The sequence below is a fragment of the Athene cunicularia genome, assembly GCF_003259725.1.
Source record: "Athene cunicularia isolate RWA chromosome 6 unlocalized genomic scaffold, athCun1 chr6_part1, whole genome shotgun sequence".
NCBI lineage: Eukaryota > Metazoa > Chordata > Aves > Strigiformes > Strigidae > Athene > Athene cunicularia.
The window spans coordinates 13153658-13172363 of record NW_020799105.1 but is presented as its reverse complement, the minus strand read 5'-3'; the positions used below and the strand labels follow the sequence as shown (position 1 = coordinate 13172363).

The window sequence follows — 18706 nt, the reverse complement described above, 5'->3', positions numbered from 1 at the left end:
TAATGCACACAGAATTAGAATTGCTTTATATTGTATTCTTTATCAAGGGATTACAGAACGCTTCAGGAGCACCAGTAATTTTCCATGCCCCTAAGCTAAGTGACGTTAGTATCTTTAGCAGTTTGAAGAACAACAGGTTGTATGTGAAATGTGTGAAAAATAAAATGTGTTCATTGTAATGGGTTTTCTTCCTCTCATATATATATATATAGAGAGAGAGAGATAGATAGATACAGAACCTCTTTTGCACTAAGGTGATGCTGGGTTTCCTCTGCATGGTAGTGCTTGTTATATTCTGATAAACTTAATTTTAAAAATGCTGGTCTTTTCTGGCCATATGTGTTACATATTTCCACTGTCTCTGTAACATTTGAGAAGGATGTTATCCTTTTCTGTCACAAAATTGACAGTTGATGACATTGCTGGTATGTGTTTTTGCTTTTTCCTCTGGTTATTAATATATTATAAAAGATACAGCTTTTGAGTTTTTGTCTGCCTAATTTCTATATATGATAGATATATGACTTTCTCCATACATTTGAATAACCTTATTGTAAATTCTGGCATCTGTGCTGAATCCTACACCACACCTTTTATTTCATAACCATTGTTAGGAATTGTATGCTTTGCAGTCTTTTCCTGCTGGTCTTCAGCCAATATCACCCACATGTGTACATTGTCTAAAGCAACACGGGTCTGACCTTGAATTTCTATTTTCACTAGAAAGACTTGAAATAGACTGCAGTATGTTTTCTGCTGTGAGTGGTTCATTACTCCGAACTGAAACTTGACAAGGTGCAATATTATCAGAAAGAACCCAAGGAATTTAGAATTAATGAGGAAAAGCAGAAAGCTAAGCAGAGTGTGTGGTTTTTTTGGTGTTTTGTTTGTTTGGTTTTTTTTTTTGGTTTGGTGCTTTATTTGGGTTTTTGGTTTTTTTTTCCTCCACAAAGACAAGGTACATCTGTTTGGCTCTTTGAATATGCTCTGCCTTGTAGGTTTTGTTACTCTTATTTTTAACAGCAGGGATAACAGCAGTGCTATTATTACAGAAATGAAGGACTGGGAGGTATTTTGCTCTTTTTGTAATCATTTTTATGTACGTAGGCACTTCACAAACTGCAGAGTCCAGTATATATACCACTTTAAGAGATATATTTAACATGATGAGAGAGTTTTGTCTTAAATCCATTGCAATAACTAAGCTACAGCCTGTTGTTGATATTTGTACTAGAGTGAGTAGTCCTTAGAGGCCTTTTCAAGGTGTGCTGTCTTATAGTAGCACTGGTGTAGCAAATGCATCTGGTAAAAACTGTTCCTGCTTCAGTTGGAGTCCTTTTAATTGTTTTCAAACAAAATACAAAACAATTCAGTGTCAGCAGAATAGGATTGTAGGTGTAGACTTGGATATAAGTGCATACACATGCAAGAATATATTCAGAAGAATTAAACTTACAAATGTCAACATTTCAGAAGAGCCGGAACAGTCTTAGAAAGTACAATCCAGCTCTCTTTTTTTCACCTCTAAATTACCTGAATTTCCTTTCTCACTTCCCTTGCTGTTCTTTTACTTAAGTGAGTTCTCTTCTGCTTAAGGAACTCTTTCAGTTTTGTTAAATTTTTTTATTGAAGATAATGTTAAAGAAGTGGTATCTGTTATGTCAAGGTATCAGCCTTTAAAATTGGTGCATGCGAGCTTTCTCCACTTCCTGTGCATCTGGCTTTTACACAACTAAGCTTGCTTGCAATCCTGTATCATTTTCTAAACCAACTTTAAAGAATAAAATGAAATTTCATAGAACAAATATCCTGAATTTTGTTCGTTTCCTGGTGCTGTGTATATACCAAACCAGACATCTTTCAGCATATCTTATTTATTGGCAACAAATGATAGCACAACAGAAACACTAAAAAAAAAATCTTTTGGGGAAGGAAAAAGGTAGGTGCTTGCTGTCAATGTTTCCTGCCTTTAATGGGTTTGTTAAAGACCAGCTGAAGCCAAGTATATGATTGGCTATAAATCAGTCATTAAGTAATGGTAATTAAGAATGAGTGCAAAACAAAGAGTTGTAACTAGGGGGAATTGAAAGAAACAGACTCAATGTCAGGAAAAACATCTTTAGAATGACATCTGCTAAACTGTGAAGCAGCCTTCCCAGGAAGAAGGTGGGATGCCCTTCACTGGGTTTGTTTATATCCTGACTGTACATATTGCCAGGAATTTACTGTACAAAATGGTCTTACGTTGGCCCTGAGGAATTGGACTGAATGACCTAATAAGTTTTTGCTTTCCATTTTTAAGCATTAGGATTTGATGCCACAATGACTAATCCCTTAAAACAACACAGAGGAAAACAGTAAGCCTAGCCAATTACTCTCCTGCTATAAATGGTGACAAGAAGGCTGGAAAACCTCCCAGATAAAAACAGCAATTGTGTTGTCTTAAAGGCTCTGAAATGAGAGTGGGTGTCAAATGCAGTTGTAACACATAATCACATCATGGAAATGAGTTTGTCTCAGAGTTATCATGCACCACTTCATTGTGACAGCTTATCAACAAGTCAGGGAAGCTACAAATAACATAAAAGAAGGTAATATTAATTAAAGCAAAGGCAAACAGCTCAGTGCTCAGTAATGCTGGTAAACACATGACCAGGACTTGCCCTGGAGAGGTCTGTATCTACAGCCCCCTGTACTGCTGCTGTGGCTTCCTGTTGTGGTAAGAGCATATTAATACATGTGTTATTTACTTGGTTACTTGGAGCATGACTGAATGTACTTGCACATAGCTTCAAATGTTTAGTATATTTTTTTTATTGCTACTGCTATGAACATAATTTGAACAAATAAGCTGACAGGAGAAACAGTTTACACCTTGAAGTTGTCAAGTTCAACAACTTTAAATAGTGTAAATGTAATTTCACCTTTCAGATGAATTCAGGTAGTTTCTCAGAGGGTGGAGTCCTATGTGAGTTTATGGGGATGGAGAGAACCAGTTTTATCTGGTCTTTGTCATCTGCCAAAACGCGGTTTACTAACTGGGAAATGATGACATGTTGCTTGTTTTCACAATCAAAAACTTGGAGTCTATATAGCTCCACAGACTTACCCTGGAACTGACCTAGACCACCTTTCATAGAGATTTTATAAGGTTTAGTGAATAATTGTATACACTGGGAGCATCTCACTTGAAGTTTTCTGTAGCAGTGTTTATTGGTGTCCTGGTAAATGGAATGAGAGAAAAGTGGACAGGCCTGCTGAACATTCTCTACACCAGACCTGACCAGTGACTGCATGCTTAGTATAGCCAGCTCTAAGATGACAGCGATAGATGCATCCTCAAAACATTGCAGTGGATTTTTATGAGTAAAATGTCTGTTTATGAGCTGCTTGACTGATCACCTGTGACTTCTTATGAAACTTTGAGGTTTTTGTCTTTGTGTGAAGAAAGTTAATTCCAGGCTTATTTAAGGCTGCCAGCTATGTAGGACAAGTTATTTTTGGATTTTGGTTTTGATTTTTTTTTTTTTTTTTAATACAGAACATCTGACTCCCTTGCCGCAATGTTTCTCTTTCCCTTTGTAAGAATATGACTTGCCACAGTGTATGGAGCCAAATGTTCCCTTCTGTGTCCCTTGAGTTACCTCGTTTTTAGAAGACAGTTACTGAACATCCTAGATGACATATTTCAGTAAAGCAGGGATATTCAAAAACTGAGGAAAACACATCAACTGAAAATCATCTAGCCCGGGATATCTGGAGGTTATTGCCGTGTTATCCTCCTGCTAGTGGACTCTGAAGCCTCTGTATAATGTTTACGTCAGTGTTTGTTAACAACATTTTTCACTCTCTTGAAAGGGATTACAGCCTGTGGTAACCTCGATGCTGTCAAAGTCCACTGGGCTCTGATGCCTCACTGTTTTCTGGACATGTTTTTGCATGTTATTCAAGTCATCTTTATAGATGTACAAAAATAGCTTTGAAGGGATGTTTTTAGAATGTGTTATTTCAGAAGCTGAAGTTCAGGATGCTGTTCATGATGACTGCATAGTGTACTCTGCAATCTAAGAGTGTTTTTTCTCTTCCCCTGCCCCCCATGGCTCCTGTTCTTTTAGAAATGAAAGGCAGAATTATGTTAGTTTTCCTTTTGGAGGCTCTGCCTTAATCAGGAACAGCTGCATTGTGAGAAGCCCAAACTGCTTCCATTGTGTTCTATTATTTATTCTGAAGCCTGATGAAGATGTGGAAAAAAAAAACCCTAAAAAACAAAATCCAAAAACCAAAATGAAGCAATGAAACAAACAAACAAAAAACCCTAAAAATACTCTGCCTGCAGAGAAAACGAACTGTTTTTCAGATTCAAATGTGCAAGAAAACAAGAGATTGATAAAGTTTTGACACTCAACAAAAGCAAGCTAAATAAGAGCTGATACTTCTTCCTTCCAGTATCCCCAGTCCTCACTGATCCAGGGAATTTTTCACATGACTTGATATTGTATAATTTAAGACATATTAAATAAGAAAGTATGTTGTTTGACTGACAAATGTCACTATGTAGGGTAGGATGTTGTAAGAAATAGATACACTTATGAATGTTCTGTGTCTAGGTATATTCTTTTATAATGGACGTCCAGTAAAACAGGTGGATGTTGTCGGGATAGTGGTTCAAATGAAAGAACGAGATGCCTTTTATAATTACGGAGGTAAGAAGAGGTTTTTTTTCTTAGCAGCTTTCTAATCTTAGTTACCATTAGAACTTAAAGTTTTCTTATTTGATCATTGTTCTTGGAACAACTGTGCTCTTATCCTAATATAATGTGTATCTGCAGCTCAGATTACTTAGCAAACTTAGGGAAGCTACTGTTTATCTCCACTTCAAAAGTAGGGAAACAGGTAGTTAAAACAGATTAACTGATTCATTTGGGGTCATCTAGAAAAAATTTTGGTTATTTCTGTAACACAGGACTCCACCATCTTCCTCTTGTGTGTGTGTGTGTGTGTTTATATATATATATATATATATATATATATGCAGTTCCTTTGATCAGATATAAACAGATTTAACAGTGCCTGCAAGTGAGAAGCTACTTTCTCTTTTTTGAACCTTAGCAATCCCTTCTGACTTTTTGTATGTGTTGTTGTATCTTGGAGCCAGCTTTAATAGCAGTTAGAAGCTTGTTTATATCTAGATGTGTAAGAGTGTTAGCAAATCTAACTCAAACATCATAGTACCAGTCCTTGCCAGCACCAGCTGGGAGTTTTCTCCTCCCTATGGCTTTTCTCAGTATTCAGCCTATTTTATTAACATGGCAACATCTGATTGTTATTTTGTTCAGCTGGTTTTTTCATCTGGAGAAAAAGCAGAGCGGAGTACTGGTGATGTGGCAACTTTCAAAAGGGGGGAGGTCATCTCACAGTCGGAAGGGGAAGCCAAATGCATAGGTCCTATCGAAGCACCTGAAGGACTTAAGTCCAGTGTTTTCCTGTGCCATGGTTTCCACCTGATGGAGGTGAATCATGGAGGGCCTTTTCTTACCCAGTCCCTTGTCTTACAAAACTGAGTCAGCAGCAATTCCCTGACTCGCAGGAGTATTGTGAGGATAGAGCTGACAGCCTAACCGGGTCCCACCTTCCATGACACCTGCAGTTACATCATACTGCTGCAGAGTAGCACTAGCTGCCACTGCATATAGCATACCCCACACTGCGTGTGGCTGCTTTGAGTTGACTCTATGCTCTATAGAAATCTCCCTGCAAGCTTCTTAGAGTGGATATTTTCTAAGGGTTTTTTTAGAAAGTTTAATTTCTGAATATTTTTTATTACCCTGACATGCAAAATAACTAGTGGACATTAAATATTTTGAAGCAGGGGTTTCTCTGGCACTTGAAGCAGCACAGACTAGACAAGCACCTAAGAGACAGAGATATAATTGATGAGGTAATGAAGTGTTGAAACATAAATTGAACGTCAGCTATTATTCTTTTATTGCACTAATATGCAAATGCTGTTATCACTTCATGAGAACAGAGGAAGACAGTCAAAATTACCACAGCAAAAATAATTACATGGGCAAGGGTTTCCCACACTTCTCTCAGCATTAGTTCAGATATAAACTTGTTGGAAATATTTGATGGGGGCAGAAAATGGAGGAATAGAAATAAAAAGAAACTGCAGAGTAGTGAAATTAAGGCCTTAGTGTTAGATCAGCCGACCTTTAAGTACAGCTCTTAGTGAGCCTGGCTTCCTGCAGTCCTTTAACATCCAACTCCAGAGTCTTTGTTCTAACAGTTCCTGGTTTTTGCTTTCAGGCTACCTGCCAGGGTGCCCCTCCCCAGCCTGCCCTCCCTTTCAGGCAGGCTGACTCTGCCAGCACAAAATTGTAACTTCTTAGACAGTTTCCTGCTTGTAACTTCTTGCATCTCTCAGTTCAACAGACTATGGTTGGTGAGTCATAGAGCAGGCGTTGCATCAGTTGGCATGCTGCACACTGCTCAGTACTTGCTCACTTTCCATCTGCTTAACAGTGACTTACAAAGCAATTCCCCCTTTGTACTTTTTCTCTGATAGAGAACTGAAATGTCTTTGTGTCACCGCCGCTATCTCCCTCCTCGTTTCCTATCTGTCTACTTCAGAATATACGGTGCTCATTTTAAGAGAATCTTAGGTCTCCTCTGTGCTGAAAACCATGCAGCCAGAACTGATGTCAAAATAATAATTGTGAAAGAGTGAATTGATTGTTTCCTGGCTTAAAAAAATAATTAAAATCACATGCTGTGTAAAACCTGATTTTGATGCTTTGATCATTTACTGCTATTGTTATGATCAGTTATGAGAATATCTAGTTAAAGTATAGCTTTGAGCAAGCTCATATTTTAGCTAATGTACCTTTCTGACCTCTTCCCATTCCTTTTTAATGAAACCAAACATCACATGTGGTTTTCCTTAAACTCCTTAAACTGAAAGGCTGAAAGGCACTTGCCTTAAAAACCCCCCCAAACAAACAAAAAAAAACCCAACAGCAATGACAAACCCGCACAAAAACCCATCACACAAAAAAAATCTTTCTGGGTTATCAGTAGGCTTACACAGGCCCTGCAAGAACCATACCCTTTTTCTTATAAAGGATAAGACTGAACCCAATTGTTTCATTTACCAGGTAGTTTTGAGAGTGCTACTCCTCAAATAGTTAATGTAAGTCAAAAAACCCCAAACAAACAAACCAGAAATCCTCAAAAAACAAACCCACAAAAAACTAAACAAACAAAAATTTAAACCCAAGGAGAGGAGGAAGGGTGGCACAGGGAGGACAGGAAGCTTTCAAAAGCTTGTAGGCCTCTTGAGTGCATTTAAAATAGATTAACATTCTCCCATCTAATTAGAATACAATTGTAAGAGTTCTCATTGATCTGTGCTTCAGGAGCTATTTGTCTTTTTGCTTAAATCTTTTATTTGTGAACTGGGAAAATGTTGCTTCCCAGCCTTGTTCTGCTACCAGATTCCCTGTGTGGTCAAGAACAGTTCATTTTATCTAGAACCCCATTTTCAGTTGTTACACTGAGGAGTCTGACCTCCTAATCCTTTGGTCTTGTTTATGTTGTTTCTAAACCCTTCTTGGGAAGCATATCTGTCACAGTTGGTGCAACAGCCAGTCACAAGCTGGAACATCTAGAAGCTGCAATAATGTAACAGTGAACTGTCGTCAGCCCTGTTTCTTACTGCCCCTGCTGGCTTGCATGCATGGCTTGGCATGGTATATGGGGGCTCTGACTCCTACTAAAATAGTTGGGATTTGTCTATACCAAGGAGAGGAAATCCTGCCAGTTAGACCATTATGCCCTGGTACAAAATTAAAGCTTCTGAAATAATTGCGGACACAGCAGCTGAAAAGGAGGATAGCAATGAGATGAGCATACTTTTGTGACAGAATTTGGAATTGCCTGGATCTTATAAATGCTGTATGTTTGCTATTAGGAATGTGCAGCTAAGCTATTGGGAAACAGGAAGGCAAGACAATGATTTGAAATTGGATCCCCCTAAATAGGGAGACTGTTTCAAAACACATGAGACAATGCAAAGGCATTTTGCTTTGATGTTATGATTCTTGGAGGAAGTGACTGCAGGTACCAATCAACACCTTCCTGGTAAACATTGCTGTTACTTTTCTAGCCGTGAATCTGGTTTAAGGAGCAGAAGAAAACTGCAGATTGTAATCTGTGAAGACTGGAAGCTCAGTTTTGGAGATAGTTACATTCAAGGAGCAAGGTGCTTGAAGTTTTAGCTAGACGTGGTGTGATACTTACTGTGGTTTGCCATACGTTTAGTGCCTTTTTATTTAGAGAGTGTTTATTGGACATGCCATCTAGATACAGTCTCTTGATCTGTAAAACAATAGATTTGACTGCTATTTTTAAAGTTTTCTTTAGATTTTGACTTTTTCTGCGGTCCTCGACAACACGGTGCCTGGGGCAAAAAAACTCAAAACTTATTTGGGTTGGGTACTAGCAACACAGGAAGAGCTAGAGAGGTCCCCTGTTCAAGAGAAGGCATTTAAACTTTTTCAGCAATGGAAGTGGCTTGCATGCCACCAGTACATATACTTCAAGCTGGGAATTCCTGGCCTAGAGCAGAACCACAAGCATGTGCTGTCCTTTGCCCTTCCTGGCTAGAAGAGCTGCCTTTCTGCTCTCTGGAACATCTTGCATGGGAAAGGTTGGCAGACTTTGTGCACGATATTGGTGTGGAAACCAAGTGCAGCTGGAGGTAGTAGCACTCCTGGTCTATTCACATGTACTTCTCAATGTTGAAGTGCTGTTTTTTCACTGTTACAGTAATTGTTCAGTGTTCTGTTCCTGGTTTTCTGTTTTAATTTTTCTGGCTTCAGGTTTCAACACTGATTCTTCTTCTGACCTTGTCAATGAAACTAAAACCCTTTAGTATCCAATATATGTACTGAAGTCTCACGATTTAAATTAGTGCTTGATTTTTTTTTTTTTTTTGTGAATATACTGGTTACTTCAGTGACCATGCACATAAGCGTAGTGTCTGGTGCTGAGCAACCTTCATAACTGAAACGACTGTGGAGTTTATTTCAGAGGTATAAGTAGGGGTTGAGAACCCACCTTCCCTCTCAAACTGTTTGGAATGAGATATCCTTGGCAGTTATCTCCCTACATATCTACATATCTTCACTTCTTGGAACATCACTACCTGCTTTCTTACTCTATAATTCTTGCTTTTTTTTTTTTTTTTTTTTTACAGTGGATGATAGCACTGGAGTTATAAATTGTGTCTGCTGGAAAAATCCCCTAGTAGCAGAAACATCTTTACCAGGTAATTTATCAAATACAGAATTCCTTTTTTGGCTGTACATTTTCGCTCTTGTCTGTCTTATGTAATTTAGTAAATGATCAAACTTGCACAAGAGCAACTCTTTAAATTTTAATTTTAAACCATCATATCCTACAGCCTGGGCCGTGTTAGGTGTTTCGTATTACTTTGTGTTGTCTCCAATGGTGATGTCAATAAAACCACTACATTATGACCGGTCATGCTTATTCCTTATCTAAGTAATATGGTGTTTCAATTCTATGCTGTGACATTGTTCAGAGGATCCTCTTCTGGCTCTTTTTGTGACTTCATCTAGTGAGGGGTAGGCTGGAAATCTGCCACATGTCACAACTTCTGTTTCCAAAGTCAACCCATTGACCATCAACCTGGTATATGTGATGCAGTGGTTTCAGGATTAATCTTTTCTTTGTTTGCATTAATATCTCCCCCTGCTCATGCATATACTGTCAGTGATGAACTCAAAAGTAGCTTAAAGCACAGTGGGAGGATGCCAGCTATCTTTTACAATTTGGGAAAGTTCTAAATGTGCAGAAATTGTGCATTTGAAATGAATCTATTATTGCACTCAATAACAGAAGAGCTCACTAGTGTCTGGCTTTTTCTCACACCATTTCTCACAGATCAAAGTATGAAATCCTTTATACTTTGGACCTTCTTGAAAGCTAATGTAGTAGATTGACAACCCTGATATGGAGCTGATCAGATCCTACCAAAATAAGTGTTAGTAGTGTCATCTGTCAGGTTTAGGGTTACATACACATAGAATGGGGAAAGGAGAGCTTGATGTAGAAGTTAAAAACTGGTGTCTGTGGAACAAGCCCATTTATAAAGATAAATGGAAGTAAGTATGAATTATCTAACAATTACCTGACAAGTGGTATAAACAATCCCAACTGGAATCTAGAAGACGGCTCTCACTTTGAGAGATGACGTTGTGGCACAGCTTTCCAAAAAAATAATGGGAACACACAACCAAATCAGTGTTCATGAGGAACTTGAATTCATTAAAGCAATTGCATGAAATACTGCTTGAAATAGAATGAGGACTCAGAATGCTTGTTTCAGCCTTATGTTCTTATTTTACATGTACGTCAGTAGTGCTTGAATGGACACTATGTTATTCAAGGAAATTAATTAATCTGTACCTGCTAAAGAAAACAGCTCCTAGGGGGCACAGGAAACTTTCAGCCTTTTGTAATTGTAGTCAGGGATACTTGGATGATTAATCAGGTTTTAAGTTATGAAGGATTTACTCTCCTGCAAAGGTGTGCTACATAATTGTGAAAAACTGTCAAGTTGCATTCACCTCAGTGTAGATATCAGATTGCACCACATGAATACTTTGGCCCCACCTCAGATGACTCATTCTTTTATGTAAAAAGTTCATCTGACCTTTCTTTTCCCCTCTCATCCATCTTAACATAACAAAATTTAAAAATGACAAAATCCATTTCAAATAAATGTTTCAATTTTGCAACCCATCTATGGCATTTTCAGTGGTAAATCAGTATCTCCTCCCTTTTACACTTTCCCCAGGTGACCTATTTAAATGAACATAATACTGTAAACTAACTTTGTCACACAAAAGTTTTGGTACCAAGGATACACAGTGCCTGAGACCTTACCCCTTTTTTTAGTAATATGACTCCTGTGATGCTTAGATGTTTGGATGAATGCAAAAAATGAATGGATGCTTAGATGTTTGGATGAATGCCAAAGTACAGTCCTTTCCCTCACTTCTTACAGGTCATCCAAGCACACCCAACAGTCTTGCTGTGCTTGAGCAGATGAAGAAACTCCAAGAAATGGTGATCCAGAAAATCAAGCTGGAGATTGGGGATGTTGTCAGGATCAGAGGTCACATCCGAACCTACAGGCAACAAAGAGAAATTCAGGCTTCATGTTTTTGTGAGTGTTATGGATTTGTCACATACGTAACTTAGTTATCTGAATCTGTGAGAAGATCTAAGCTGTATGTAACTTACTGAATAGTTTCCACTTTATTTTCTGCCATCTCATTTTTCTAAAGAGACTTTCATCTGTTTGTTTTTATTTCAATTTTAGCAGTGTAAGGTTAGAAGGCACTACTTAGTGTGGGATTAGATAGCCTGTAAATGAGGCATTCCTGGAAAATCTATAAAAGATGACTAGCATGCATACAAGAATACTATGCAGATACTGTGATTGGGTATATATGAGAGTGACTTACTCTTCAATTTTCTTTGTGTTGAAGTAGAACAGCCAAAGCCTGTGGGAAGGGAGTTGGTAACCTTTTATGTCACATTTCACCATGAGCAATAGCTGCTTTGGAGAAACGGTTGCTGTTTGTCACAGCCTGTATAATCCCTTCTATGGGTAGACATCAGTGTATGGGCACATGGTACCACTGAAGCCCGGGTTCTCCCTAAACTATCCGGTTCTGCAGAATGACTGAGAAGTGTTCCTCACCTCCAGTCCCTCAGGCACCAATCTGCATGAGATGCTGCTCCTGTGTCTGACAGCTTTTTGGGCAGCTGGGTGCTGCAGTCTGCTGTTTGCATCCGAGGAGCTTCCAGTTACATAACTGTTTCTCTCTGTGGCTGTGCTATTGTGTAAGCATTGGTTTTTCCTAGCAAAATCTTTCAGAGACAATACTGAAATGATTCCTTTGGTGGGGGAAGCCCATCTTCTAAGAACCCTGTGTAGCTCAGATAAAAAGTCAGATTTTCCAGCTCTAGCTAAAATCTGAGAGGGAGTTCAAGTCTCCTTTATGGATGGATTTATGAATATATAACCCATTCAATATACTTCTGGTAATAACCCCATTGTTTCATTAAAGAAGAGCCATGCAATTCAAATAGTCTGTAAATTGCTTTCCCTTTGCCCCAAATAAAGCTCCTTACTATGTGTTACCTTCATCTAATTGATAAAAGCTGCTGAAATAAATAATGAAATAGAGATCATAACTTCTAGTTAAATAAATTGTCAGACAAAAGCATAATCTGTAATGTACCAAACAGGTCATTTATGTCCTTGTAAACTGTAAAAACAGGAGTGGCCTTTGTGGTTTTGTTATTATAAAATCAACACTGAATAAAACTTGCCAATTTAATACTGGCATGGGAAGCTCTGTTGTGCTGCCGGAGGTATGCTTGCTTGAAAGATGGGTATGGCAGTCCCAGCCAAGTATGTGTGTTCTTTTTGTTGCTCCAGATAAAGTGGATGATCCTGTGTGTGATGTTCAGATTTCAAGAATGCTGGAGCTCCCATGTCTATATAGAGAAGTTTATGATAAACCTTTCCAAGGCCCTGAGGAGGGACAGAGGTAAATGCAGTACCCAGACTGGTCTCAAGGCAAAGTGTAGGATTTTATTATTGTATATTTGTTATTGTAATAACTGTGGAGAAAGAACAGGGCCCGACTGTTATTTAGACTCTGCACAAGCATACAGTAACAGACTAATTTTCTCCCAAATAATTGATGATCCATACAAATGAGGTACCTGTCCACATTCTGAGAAAAGAAATATAATGCTGAACCAAAGTGAGTATTAGGAAGGTAGTAAAACACTGTGTACAGACTTCTTGCATCTAGTAAAAAGAAAAAAGCTGGGGTTTTGAGCAAGATTTGGGGATGAGGTCAAGAGATTAGCTGGAGTGTCCTTGCCTGATTTTTTTTCTTTAAGTGTAAGGATAAGGAGCTATTCCATTAAAATGCTCTCAACTTCTGCCCTTGTTATCATCAAATCACAAATATATAACTTTAAGATGAGTCAAACACCCATTCCTGTATTCAGTTTAAGGGTAGCTGGATGCTTATTGACAGGTTGGATGCATGTAATGTGGTTTCAGAGACTGCAGATCTTAAAATCATAACACTGTTACAGCAAATGATTGAAGAGGAACAGTTGGATGTTTGTTGCATATAAAAACGGTCTGGATAAGTGTTTCAATTCGGATTCTCTAAGAGTAAAATACCTTCTGACCTTTGAAAACCAGTCTAGTAGGCTAACTTTAGGTAATTGTTCTAACAAATGTTAGTAGTCTACTTCTTGCCTTTTGACATGTTCTATGTATCCCTGTAGTGGCCTGGAGGGTCAGAATTTCTCAATCAATATGCTGCGTGAGAAAGTGAAGGGCTTTCTATTAGAACACAAAATTCAGACCTTTTACCAACAGGAGTTGGAAACAATTGATACTCTTGTGTCACTGGCTGGCATGCCTCTACCCCATCCTGGCGGTCAGGAGGTAAGTGAATGTAAATGTCACAAGTTCTTAGTGGAGGGGGAAATAATACCATGTACTTTTTTTAAAGCAGAAACAACCATATAAGAGACTGGTGCCTTCAGAAGATTCAAAATCCACAAGTACTTTAGCTTTATGAATGAGTTATTTAGAGCTTGAGGAAACCTTGTCTATATGAGACATAAAACTGGACTGAAGAAAGTCATATGAGAAAATTCTGTTGTTAAGGGTAATCTTGTATTGGGGCTGAGTAACCTTAGAATCTGCAATGGGAACTAACTTATCTAGATCTGTAAATAGTGGCAGTATCAGAAAAGGGAATCCCTGTAAGGTGTTTGAGCTGTTTGGGACAGATTTTTTGGGATCCTGAATTTGATCAGGGGAAGGGAGCATAAAGTCTGTCTTGTTTCTCATTTGAAGCTCAGTGTATTAATAGAGATGTAGCTTTCAAAAGGAGATTATAATGAGTGGATGAACAGTGCTCCCTGCTACGTCTTTCTTTTTGGAAAACCCTAGTTATGAAAGGCTATGATTGAGAGGATCAGAAGGTGGGATTTAATTGAAATCAGTTTACATGTAGTTGCCTGTAACCAAACTGTTATGAAACTTTCCAGTGAGATAGTATGCTTTTGATCCAACTACAGAATGGGAAATAGAACATAAGCCATATTACTCTGTTATTTGGATAAGTTACAAACCAGATTTTCAACTGGTGTGAAGTGGTAAATTTCTGCAAAAGTAACAGTTATGGCTTTTACCATGTTACCAATGGCAACTGAAACTTAAACTAGAGTGTTGTGACTCACTTGTTTACTTTTTGGTTTTCAATAGAGAAATAAATTAATGGCAGTCATTTTCACTGCCTGATTCTGATATGTACTGTAAAGTTAAGTGCTGTGTTATGTTAATGTCTGATGTTTAAAAAAAAATCAACACAAAACACAGTCCCTTGTAGATGAGGTCAAATAATGAAAAGTATCTCTATTTTTGTTTGCCTCATCAAATTGCTTCTTATAGCTGCTTCTTGATGGCTGTTTCTTTTTTATTGACAGCATTTTTGGTTTTGAAGCAAGCATGAATAAACAATAAAAGGAGCTACTCTCATTTTGACAGAAAATTTGGTACTAGAATAAATATCCAACATGGGACAGGATATTTTTCTAAACTAGCTGGAATAGTATTAAAAGTTCCGCAATACTTTACATTAAAGGAAATAGTGATCATTGTGACTAATATGGAAACTTCCATCTTTGAAGCTTCAAGAAAGACCAAGATTAGTAACTTGAAAAGCTATTCAAAGAAGGATCTAGTGCAGAACAAACACAGAAAGGCCTGAAAAGAAAAAAGCAATGCCAAAAAACCAAAACAACAAACTAACAAAACCAATGTAGCATCAGTGGTGTTAGCAGTCATAAGGAGCTATCATAATAATTAATAGTTGCTTCTGACCCTGATGCAAGGGTGTGAGTATATGTCCCAGGAATTTGGGCACACAGATGCTTATTTAGAAATTGCAGTTCTCCCTATTGCCCTTTGGTATTAATTCCTTGCAAAGAGGCTTATATATCTTTGCATAAGAAAGAACCTGCAGTTGTCAGGTGACCTGAATGCCTCAAGAAGAGTGCCTAGTAATGCTCGGAAAATGCATTTCATTGTTCCAGTGCGCTGCCTCTTGAAGGTGTCATTTCTTATAATTGGCAAGGGGTCAAGTACCCCATTTGATCCACAAAAATATGTGTAATAGATCTGATTTCTGTCCCTCTTCCTTTTGTTTCCCCTCTGTAGTCTTCTGGTTTGCATCACCCTCAAATCAGAAGGGTAAAGGGTGCTGCTAATGTGGAACAATGTTATTTCATGCCTATCTGGCAAGGCAGGAGCAAGATGAGTGGGTCAAACTAATTAGGCCACACCACAATATACACTCTTGTTCACTTCTTGCACTTTTCCTGAATGTGAAAGGATGAGTTATTTGGATGTATAACTTTTTTTTTTAATCTTGATTCCAGTGATCTAGAGCATAGTTGCTGTTAAACTCTTTTTGCCTCTCTTCCTTTCCCTGCGATCCTAGGAGATGTGGTGCATCCCCTTCACGTCTTTCCCAACTTTTAAAGTACTTGTACAGTGTTCATCATAGGGGGAGGGTATCTCCTCATGGACTGTTTTCTCCAGGGAGCTGGTGAGCTGCTATGGAGTCACTGGCAGTGGAGCGGAGCAGGGGGTGAAGATGGAAGGAGGTAGCTGGTATAGTTTGAGGTAGGCAGCATCTCTCTGTTCCCTTTCAGCATTACCATACCTGAGCCCTGTCCACATCCCATACGTGTCCCACAATACCTAATTCCAGTCCTAATGGCTTCCCAGAAGTGCAGTCTTCTGTCTCTCCAGAATAAATTTCCCTCTAGCAGATGCATGTGGCAGAACTCAAGTCATCATCTCTGCTCAGACATATACAAAGAAACACTTGATTTTACAGTCTACATAGGATGGGTAAGAGAATTGGAAGGCTTGGTGGCTTTAAAAATAATGAAAAATTAACAAATCTATTAGAATTTTTAAAATTAGTGGAACTTTACCTCACATAACCTGTGTCCCCTCTATCCCTAAGCTGCAGCCTTTCCCTTGTCCCTTCAAAGAAATTACTTTTGAGACTGGAGGAATGGGTACCACAAGGAAGACTGCAAGCAAAATATAGAAAAAGTAATCATGTGCTTAGAGAATCTAAAGAGTGTACATGCTGGACTGAGGCAATTATATTTGGCAAATGGACAAGCCTTTGGTTCCTTTTTAAAAAAAAAAACAACATGTGAACTTGATCCACCCAGTTTCTTAACTGGATTAAATATGACTTGCAACCAGCCAGTCTTCATTAACCATTTTTATGCACTTCTTCCATATGTAAGCTACAGTGTGTGCTATTTTAGTATTACAGTTCCAGTCTGCATATGTCACTAGCTTGGTCACATAACTTGGATTGTGCTTTCCATACTCTGCTGTTTGTACTTCTCTTGATTTGAGTATTATCTCAAGGTCAGCAATGACAAGTAGTTAAGGCAGGGAGTTTTACAGTGTTGTTCATACTTACTGTATATACCCTCTACATCGTACTGTAGGTATAACATAGTGGCTTATACATTCTTGATACCATGTGCTTATCTTCCTGACTCTTGAGGAAGCTTCACTGGTACTTTAAATATGTTTATTGCAAAGCTTATTATAGGACTTCAGGACTGACATGTCCAGAATCACTATTACTGAAATTGTTACCTGTCTAAACCAAGGATTAAACATAGCATGAGAAATTGCAAAGGGCAATTCCATGAGTAGAATCACGTGTGTGGTTATACCAGGAAACTCTAACACCATCAGGGTGTGTTATGATTCATAATGAGCCAAAGGTTACATACTTTCAGTGTTTTGAACAGACTTAATTCCTGTAGCACTTCATTCTTTGACCTATTATTGATTGTTCAGAGAGTCTGTCTTGTTTTAAAGATCTGAGAATAACTGGTTGCACAGCACCAGCCCACTAAGCTGTGTGAGACCTATTAGATGGAACATATTGATTAAAATACCAGTTTAATTCTGGAGACATGGATTCTTCTGTTGCCTTTGCTACAGAATTCTTGACTGGACTTGGGAGAGTAGCAATGATAAAATTGCTATTTAATAGCCACTTCTCTCCTCGGGCAGGGGAACATGTCTTGCATATGTGATGAATAATTTTTGGATGCTCCTGTGTTTGGGAGTACAGCTTCATTTATTTGAAAAGGACCTGATTTGGGAGAGAGGGGGGAATCCCTGCTGTCAGCACTTCGGGGAACTTGAAATTGTGCACCCTGAAACTAAGGCACACTGAAGGGGGGCACTTTGCTAAACAAGGTGTGAACATTGAGAGGTACATTCAAAATCCAGATTTAAATGTTGCTGCTGATGTGCTTTGGATCAGCAGTTAAATTACTTAATATCTGCATTTCTCAGATGAAGACCTTTATAAAAGTGAAGTGATGACTGATAAATTGTGACTTACAAGGAACTACGTTAACAGCTACAATACATCTTTGTAACTGTTGAAATACAAGCGTTTTTCAATCTCCTCCTGAAATAAGAGATGTGAAATGACATAGGACTTCATAGTCCTAGATTTCTTCTCTCTATGTATAACCCCATGTTGAGTCTCCTGTAGATTTCTGCTGAGTAGACGAACCACAAGCTCTGAGGGGAATCAAAGTCCAGAGGAAATAAGGGTTTGATTTGGCATTAAAAAAAAAAGTGATAAGGAAGAATTACTACTGACTTAAGAATTTGCGGGATGAGCTGCTGGAGAACAGATTAAATACTTTCAGATTGCATTCACAAAGAAACTCCTCAATTGTTGATTTACATGGACGGATGGAGAGGAAGCATTTTCTAGAGCACAGTAGGAAAAACCCAAAGCTTTTCTGTCATTTTGGGATAATATTAAAGCCCCTGAGGAGGGCAGGAGCCTTCATTTGTTCTTCAGGAATATTCTTCCTGCCATGGAGCCCTTTCCCTTGGAGACTGCAGCATGTATGAGAGGGTGCTGATATGTAGCAGCTGCTTACTTATTTTCTTGCTCCCAAGCCTGCCTCTCTGCCTTCGCTCTGTCAATGCCTTGACTTGCATTCTTAGTGATTCTGTTTCAGTATCCATCCAGACTGAGCTGTGTGTCAGTTCACACAGAGTCTGTTTTTAATTATCTCCCTTCTCTGACGGGTTCTCAGTGTTAAGCCAAACCGAATAATTATCATGCTTCTTTAGAGATATTTTTATCTTTTTTTTTTTCCTCCCCAAATGTTTGCTTTCACATTAAAAATTGATCAGAGTCTTGAGGTGGTTGCTTTGCTAGCAGTTTCTTAGATTCTTGAGAATTTATTACTGCATTTGAGTGAGGCAAAGTCTTCGTTTTACATATGGCTATGAGAATGTGCTTTTTTGTGTGAAAATATTCACTCTTTACTTAACCCTTCCTGCTACGTTTTATGTTTGTTTCTTCAGTTCATCAGTTGAGGCACTATGAAAAGAAATAAGATAGTGGTATTAACACTGTGATTGGAATGGTGTCCTGATGTACTGTCAAGTTTGTAATTAGAAGCACTATCTGTTGTTATCCAAACT

The 18706-nt window shown here is 38.4% G+C and overlaps 1 protein-coding gene across 5 annotated transcripts in view; it reads left to right on the top strand.

Moving 5' to 3' along the window:
* The window catches only part of STN1 (STN1, CST complex subunit), a 44499-nt gene that overhangs the window by 16311 nt on the left and 9482 nt on the right, over window positions 1-18706 (top strand). For all 5 annotated transcript variants that reach the window (XM_026851403.1, XM_026851407.1, XM_026851406.1 and 2 more), the window contains exons 3-7: window positions 4608-4703; window positions 9260-9331; window positions 11096-11257; window positions 12542-12653; window positions 13414-13576. In XM_026851403.1, the coding sequence (XP_026707204.1) occupies window positions 4608-4703; window positions 9260-9331; window positions 11096-11257; window positions 12542-12653; window positions 13414-13576 (605 nt within the window). The remainder of the gene's footprint in view (window positions 1-4607; window positions 4704-9259; window positions 9332-11095; window positions 11258-12541; window positions 12654-13413; window positions 13577-18706) is intronic.